Below are 7659 nucleotides of genomic sequence, written 5' to 3' on the forward strand. Positions count from 1 at the left end.
TTTTGGCATCTCCACAATGTTAAAAGGACATTAAAGGGGAAATCTGCATTTAAATGAATGATAAATACCCATTGATTCAAGAAGAATATCATGTATAGATGCCTCATGAGCTTAGTTCAACTGTCATACCCCATCAGAACCCAAAATATAAGATTGTTAAATGTAAACAAAATAATGTTGATATCATGCATGTTTAGTCCTTGTATCCATAGCTCTGTCCATGAGTTTGTAAGTCGTTACATTTCTCCAGTCCCTTCCCTCAGCTGTTTACTAAATCAGTGGCGGGGTAAACGCTTTGTTATTGTTCAAACTGCAGATTTCCCTGTTAAGACTGATCCATTTAAATCTGCTATATTTAGAGCCACCCCCAAGAGTCAGTGTGTAATATTCTTCAAGCCCCCATGTAGTGGGCCAAGCCGTTTTACTCATGTCCCCTTTAACACCACAGACAGCAGTACTGTATACAATAATTTTAAATGATTGATCACTCCATGCTTATTTAAACTGCTTTATTTCCAAATGGAGGGAGAGGGAGAGAGGCCAAGGTCAAACACAGCAGGGGGAGGAAAAGAGTCCAGGCAGGTCAGAAGAGTAGGGAGGTTGTTGATGGGGATGATGATTCACTATACATTGAGTTTTCATGGCTGCCCTGTTAGCACCAAAAGTTCAATGACAATCGCATTTTAAAATGCAAATGTTATTGTCGCAGAACGATTTGTGCCAACACAGAGTGCGGTTGTTTGCTGATCTCCATGGTTCTGCAACCACAGGATGTTAAAGCGCCACCCATCAGCACGATAGTCTTTACAAAACACCACTGAAAATGTTTAAGAAACAAGTTAAAAATAATAAATAAATACAAAAATGCTCCACGACCCAGATTTTACCAATATTGCAACAACAACAAAAAAAATCCTGACATTCATCTTCTGCATTGACTGAGTTCCAGTAGAAATGACCCCAACCCCTGCAAACATACGTCTGCTCCTGAATCCTGTTTCTCTGCTGACTTTAAATCAATGAATCTCATTCAACATATTCAGATTTTATACAGTATTTACACTATTTTGTTCACATTAGCTTTGCCTTGCTTGGAGAGCACAGTCAAAAAGAAAAAAATATATAAATATGAAACTAACAGGAAACTCAAAATGGCTCTAAATAAATAAATAATACATATAGCTTATCCAATCACAGCCCCTTTTGAGAGCATGACAGTGTCACTCTGAGTCCCGCTCTGTCCGTGTCAGCTGGTGTCCCGGGGCATCACTAAAAGGCCATGCTTGAAAGGACGGAACGGAGTTCCACAAAACCTTGCCTTTGACCTTACCCATATCCTTAACACTAACCATAACCCTAAAGGAAGAACAAATAGATCATGTACTTTCGAAATAGTTTTGTACATTCTAGCATGGCCATCTAGTGACTAGTGTTCCTCAGGGAGAGAGCTCTTTGGCCAGAGTCTCTATCACTACATCTCTTTTCTGTGCTTACCAGTATGTGAAGATCTACAGTATACAATATCAGCCAGAGGAGGCACTGGCACAGTCCATGAGTACCCCAGACATTTTACATAAGTTTACCAGACACTTGCAGCTGGTGCCACTAGAAGTGCATCATTAGCAAATACACACTCATGCAGTCTCTCTCACACACACAAGGGTCAGCAGAAATTGACAACGGGAGATTAGAAGTGTTGATGCCGACAGCCCTTGTCCCATAGTGTCATGACACCTAAATAGCATTCACAGTTACAGACATAGCCTCTGTGAGGGAGAGACACAAAAAGCATCACGACCTGTCAGTCTCTGAGAAATACTGTACATAAAGAGCAACTGTAAAGAGTAGCAGTACCTCTCAGAAATAAAGGAATGTGCCAGGTAGAAGTCCAGTCAGCCAGTGCAGGTACATTCATACATTGATCTATCAAGCAATCAATCATTCATTAATTCATCCATCCCATATTTGCCATTTGGGAGCTTAATAAAGTACTATATTATCTTATGGGATGAATGTCCTTCCAGAAGTAGCTGAGGATATACGGGACCTGGGCTTTCAGTATTATAATCAATATCAACTAGTGTTTTTAAGACCGTTTGAAGTGTTTGTGTCAGGCCAGCAGTAAAGCTAACGTGGCTGAGTTCCTCCTCTCATAGACAGCCACTGTTCTGTGTTGTTCAATGGGGAGCAGTGTGTTCGTTAATAGCAATGTCCTTTCAGGCTGAAGTCAGATGAATCCACTCAAACAAAGCCAGATAGTCACTGTCCAGTGTCTTTGATAGAAGAAAAAAAATATGTACGACTATACTGCATTCCAAAAAATCCTTAAATGTCCCAAATTTGTGTTCCTTGTCAAGGGATTTGGGAAAGTACTTATCCTCTTAAAAATGAGATATGCTTTAAGCACTTGAAATTGTGCTATATAGATCCAATATACAGATTAAATTGACATTTCAGTCTTTTAGCTGACGATCTTATCATGTGCCTCTTACAGTAGTGAGTGCATACATTTCCGTACTTTAGTACTTTAGATCCAATCCACCCCATTCCCTACATAGTGCACTACTTTAGACTAGAGTCCTATGGGCTCTGGTCAAAAGTAGTGCACTATATATTGAATAGGTTGCCATTTGGAACTCAAATTCTCTTATAGGGGTTTATAACAATAGTGTTAAGCTGTTTACTCTCCTCATCTTTTAGTTCACCTGCACTGACACAGGTGGAAACAAATGCCCGATCCTTCATATTGCATCCACCTATATCCTTTGTTTTTCAGTGCAGATGAAGGAAAAGACACAAGCAGAGGACGCCACAATAGGCTATTGAGATGCACCTTAAAACACAGAGCCAGAGGAAAGGGTTGTTTATGGTACAAAGTTGTCTTTCAAAATATAGCCTAAGCCCCACATGAGAGCAGTGGTGGGCATCAAAGTTTGAGAGAGTTAGTTGTCTCATGAACAGTTAGAGTCCTGTTGTTCTCTCTCTCTCTCTCTCTCTCACTCTCTCATATGGATAACATCTCTACAGGAACACATGCTATTCTTGAGGCAGGATAAAAGTAACTATGCAGGCGTAAGTGGACAGGCGACCAGGGTCTTGTGCGTTCCTCGTGGTTCTGCCCTTTGATAAAGAAAAGTGCCTCTGGTGGTGCTTAAACAGGCAAACAGGTCTGGCCTATCATCTCGCACTGTTCTATTTCGCTTATCAGTCGGCTGATAAAAGGATATTTGTTTGTTTCATCGCTTTAAAGTCCTTGAATGGCAGCGCTCAAGACTGTTGTTTTGATCAGGAGTTCTCAGCGAGCAGTGGTGTACTGCTATACCCAAAAGGTTTCTCAATTTTTAATCAAACAGATTTCCCAGACAACCTTAATGTCAGTCAGTCCGTCATATTTTGACGAGAGCAGCGTTGCACTGTCATTTTCCAAGCAACAACATGTCCTTTATGTCACGAGTGACTAAAAATCAAAAATGGCATTTTCTTTTCCTCCTTCTCTCTTCCTTCCGCACTCTCTATGCATACTGTGTAATGCTCATAGATCAGAACATACCTCCTACCTTTTACTAAAGGATCAGGATCATGCCTTTGGATTCTTACACAGTATCATTCTAAAGTCCCCCAGAGTAGAATTCACATAACATATATTGCACATGCTCTCCCCAGACTATGCCCTTGCAATGGACCGTCACAGTTCTCCAGGTAACGGCTCTGCAGCTACGTACCAAGGGACTAAAACAACAAGCCCTTAGAGTTTCTTTCTGTTGCAAGGTGAGCTATCCTACAACTATTCTGATTCAGCGTTATAGAATCGTCAGCCCTTCGTAACATCATCAATTAGAATCTAAATTCAGTCAGAATGTTGACAGAATATTTGTGCTGTTTTTTACACGTCAAAGAGTTTAGAGAGGACTGAAAAGAAAGGACTGACCTTACAGGTCATCTGTTTAAGGCCTCTTTACTAAAGGAAGGTTGCCATTGTTGTCCTTACAGAGCATTCAGTCTAGAAGAAGGTGCCCTTGGTGTTCTTACAAAGGATTTTCTTGAAGGCCTTTCTGAAGTCCTGGTTGAAGATGGTGTATATGACAGGGTTCAGACAGGAGTTGCAGTAGCCAATCCAGAAGAAGAACTTAAAGAGGGGATCAGGGAGGGAGCAAGTCTCAGGACAGATGGCCTGCAGCGAGTAGGAGAAGAAGAAAGGGAACCAACAGACAACAAACACTCCGATCACCACGGCCAGGACGAACGTGAAGCGCTTCTCTCGGTTCACCATGGCTTTACGACGTGCTGCTCCCGGAGTGCTCTCCGGTTTAGACCTCCTCCCTGCCACCAGCCGAGCCCCCTTAGAGGTGGCGATCATGTCCCTGTACTTCTGGATGGTGGCAGGAGAATGGATGCCGGCTGAACCAGCCATGCTAGGATTGTTGACTACCGTCCTCCCCCCTTCCTCGTTCTCCATGTCACTGTCAGAGCTGTTTGAGCTGTCCATATTATTGTTATACTTCTTTCCCTTCTTCCCCTTCACCTTCTTCTCCCCATGTTTGGGTTTGGCCGGGGCTGGTGGGGGGAGAGTGGGGGAGGGAGACGGTGAGACCAAGGAGGGTGAAGGACCCAGGGGGGAGGTAGGAGGGGAGATGGTGGTTGGGGTTGGAGCTAGAGATAGAACCGGAGGATGGAGGAGGTTTTGGGTGGTGGGGGTGGAAGGGGAGCGGGTCTCATTGGCCTGGTCGGGGGACGGTGATGGAGTAACAGCCAGGGTGGGGGGTCTGACGCTGGTGGTTTTGTGGGGCATAGCTGGGGTTTCCCCTCTGTCCTCCTTCCCGTTGGCTTGGATCCCCCGAGGGGTTTGACTTGGGGTGGCACAGCCCACCCCGTCTTTCCTGGGCTCGCCTGGCGGGTTCTGTGTGCGCTGCTTGGCGATCTGGTAGATCCTCATGTAGACCAGGATCATGATGAGACATGGGGCGAAGAAGGAGCCGACGGTGGAGTAGAGGATGTACCAGCGCTCGTCGTTCAGTTGGCACTGAGGCCCCCTCTCACTCCCCTCCCCGCCGGGCTCGCTCTTATTTAGCGACAGAAGAGGAGGGAAGGAGATGATGGCCGAGATGAGCCACACCACCACGATGGAGGCTTTGATACGCATGGGTGTGCGCTGGCGGGAGTAGGTAACCCGACTGATGGACAGGTAACGGTCCAATGAGATGGCGCACAGGTGAGCTATAGAGGAAGTGCAGAACAGAACGTCCAGCGCCAGGTAGATCTCGCACCACAGAGACTTGAAGTACCAGTATCCCAGCAGTTCATTGGCTAGGGAGAATGGGATGATGAGGGTCGCCACCAAAATGTCTGCAGCCGCTAGCGACACTAAAAACAGGTTCTGCGGTCCTCGGAGTGCATGGCTGGTCAGGACGGCAATGATGACGAGGATGTTTCCCACGATGGTGAAGACCACCATGAGGGTGATGGCTGTAGCGAAGAGCGCCGTGGATTCGGGGGAGTAGGGGGCCAGTTGCAGGGAAGAGACGCTCTGATTGCAGGGAAGAGAAAAAACGCTGGTCGAACCATTAGTGTCGCCCAGCCCCACTGAACATGCACTATCCAAGGGTGAAGCCATGAGTAACACGATGGATGGACTGGATTAAAGTGAGAATAAAATGTTGTTGTAATAAAGATGCTGTTGGTAACGTTGTTTTATATTAGTTGAGGATGGCTGACATAAAATGATATCCTAAAAGTTGAGGGTAAAAACATTAGGCTATAACTAAAAGTATTAATGTTGTGTTATCGCTGTTCAATCCCTCTCCTCCTCCCAGTTTCATCCTCCAAGTTCATTCTAAGCAGCCAAACGATAAACTATGCCCGTGGGGTGCGCCAGAATAAAGCAGAGAGCAATTATATTTCCTGTCTGAAAATAAAACCGTTCAAACAATTAAAAGTTGTCCAGTACATGAAACAGAATTGATCGTAATCTCACAGCTGCTTAATTGTTTGGATATTTTAAAGAAGCGGGAAGTTATGTCCAGGTGGTCACAGAAATATCCTTAAAATATCATTTCAGCCTATAAAACAAGGCAACACAAGAGATTGGGAACAAGTTACAAACTGGGCAGGAGAGCCTACTTCAGATGTTAGTGTGCTCAAGTCCCCGCTGTCTCTCAAATGGAGATGCACACATCAGCCTACTGGGCACAGACATCAATTCAACGTCTATTCCACATTGGTTCAACATAATTTAATTGAAATGACGCGAAAACAATGCTGATTCAACCAGTGTGTGCCCAGCGGGATGGCTATCTGAGCAATGTTAAAGCTGACAGATAATTTACAAACAAATCGCCTGTCATCATTCTAATAAATATCAAATGGTATGCAGTTGTTTTCCTATAAGGACAAGAAAACATTGGTTTGAACAGATTTAGCTAATAAAATGGTCAAGCCACGACAGACTAACTGGAGCCTCCGCAGAATAACTGGCGCGCGTTACCAAAATATGTCACTCACGTCATCTGCATAATCCTGGACATTATTATAGTAAAATGGATTCCTAAAATAATAAATTGTCTCTGAATGGCACTGTGAAGTTATTCGTTTATGTCGTAACTTGAGCACGTCCCCAGTGTAGCGATTCAAGTTTGGAATTCATGAAAACAAACCCGTGTCCAACATAACTCCAAGTTGCGCATTGAGTCCAAGTTACATATTGAGTTGTTGTTTCAGTTTCCTGGTGTTTAGTTGTTCCTCATCTCGGTTTGGGATGATTGTGTGCGTGCGTTGTTGGGTATATCCAAGTGCAGATAATGCGCAGTCTTGCTTTGACTGACTCGTAGACCCTAGTTCGGTCTCTTATATGTCCGGGTGTAACCTACGGAAGGCTGGGCTATCTCAGCGCCTCGCCGGTTCTCTCCTCGAACTTATCCGTTGGTCTCGGAGCAACGCGCGCATCTCCAGGAGTGAGCGTGACCGTGAGCACCGGTCTAATAATGGAAGCGTCTCTCCTCACATCTCTCTTTTCCAACCGGAGTGATGCCAATACAGGCGTCACGAGACCATGCCATCTCCCTCTCCCACTGGGCACACTGGTTGAATCAATGTTGTTTCCACGTCATTTCAATGAAATTACGTTGAACCAACGTGCAAACGTTGAATTGACGTCTTTGCCAAGTGGTCTCTCTCTCTTTCGCTCCCGTTTCTCTCTATCCACTAACACACTGTCAATCGGTACCCGTTATATATTTAATGGAAACCTCTGTAGTAAGTAGAACCGCGATGCTTTGGTAGGACAAATAGGTCTCCAGCTAAGAGAGTAAAACACACTGAAGTAATTTATCTTTCTACAAACATTGTTGTCATCATCATCATCATCATTATAATCATCATCATTATCATTATAATCATCACCCTCCTCCTCCTGATCATCATTATTGTCACCATGATCATAATTATATTGTTGGTTCCATAGTGGCCTATTGGCTACTCAGAAAAATAAAAACCCTATTGTATGCTACCATGCTATATGTTCCCATCCCTGGGACATGGATCAATCATCCCTCACCCACCCAACCCATTTCTCCACTCACGCCTTCATTAAACTGACATACATACAGAGATGTGGATTATACTGGATTACGCACACACACGCATACAAACACACGACTTTACCCT

The 7659-nt window shown here is 44.3% G+C and overlaps 1 protein-coding gene across 1 annotated transcript; it reads right to left on the reverse strand.

Annotated features, from left to right (window-relative positions):
• Positions 1–494: 494 nt before the first annotated feature.
• On the reverse strand, positions 495–7259 carry LOC129853448 (alpha-2B adrenergic receptor-like). Its single transcript, XM_055919497.1, has one exon. It carries the CDS (start codon positions 5609–5611, stop codon positions 4001–4003), a length of 1611 nt encoding a protein of 536 aa, XP_055775472.1. The 5' UTR covers positions 5612–7259; the 3' UTR covers positions 495–4000.
• Positions 7260–7659: the final 400 nt, after the last annotated feature.

Source organism: Salvelinus fontinalis, chromosome 4 (genome assembly GCF_029448725.1).
Source record: "Salvelinus fontinalis isolate EN_2023a chromosome 4, ASM2944872v1, whole genome shotgun sequence".
In the NCBI taxonomy this organism is placed as follows: Eukaryota; Metazoa; Chordata; class Actinopteri; order Salmoniformes; family Salmonidae; genus Salvelinus; species Salvelinus fontinalis.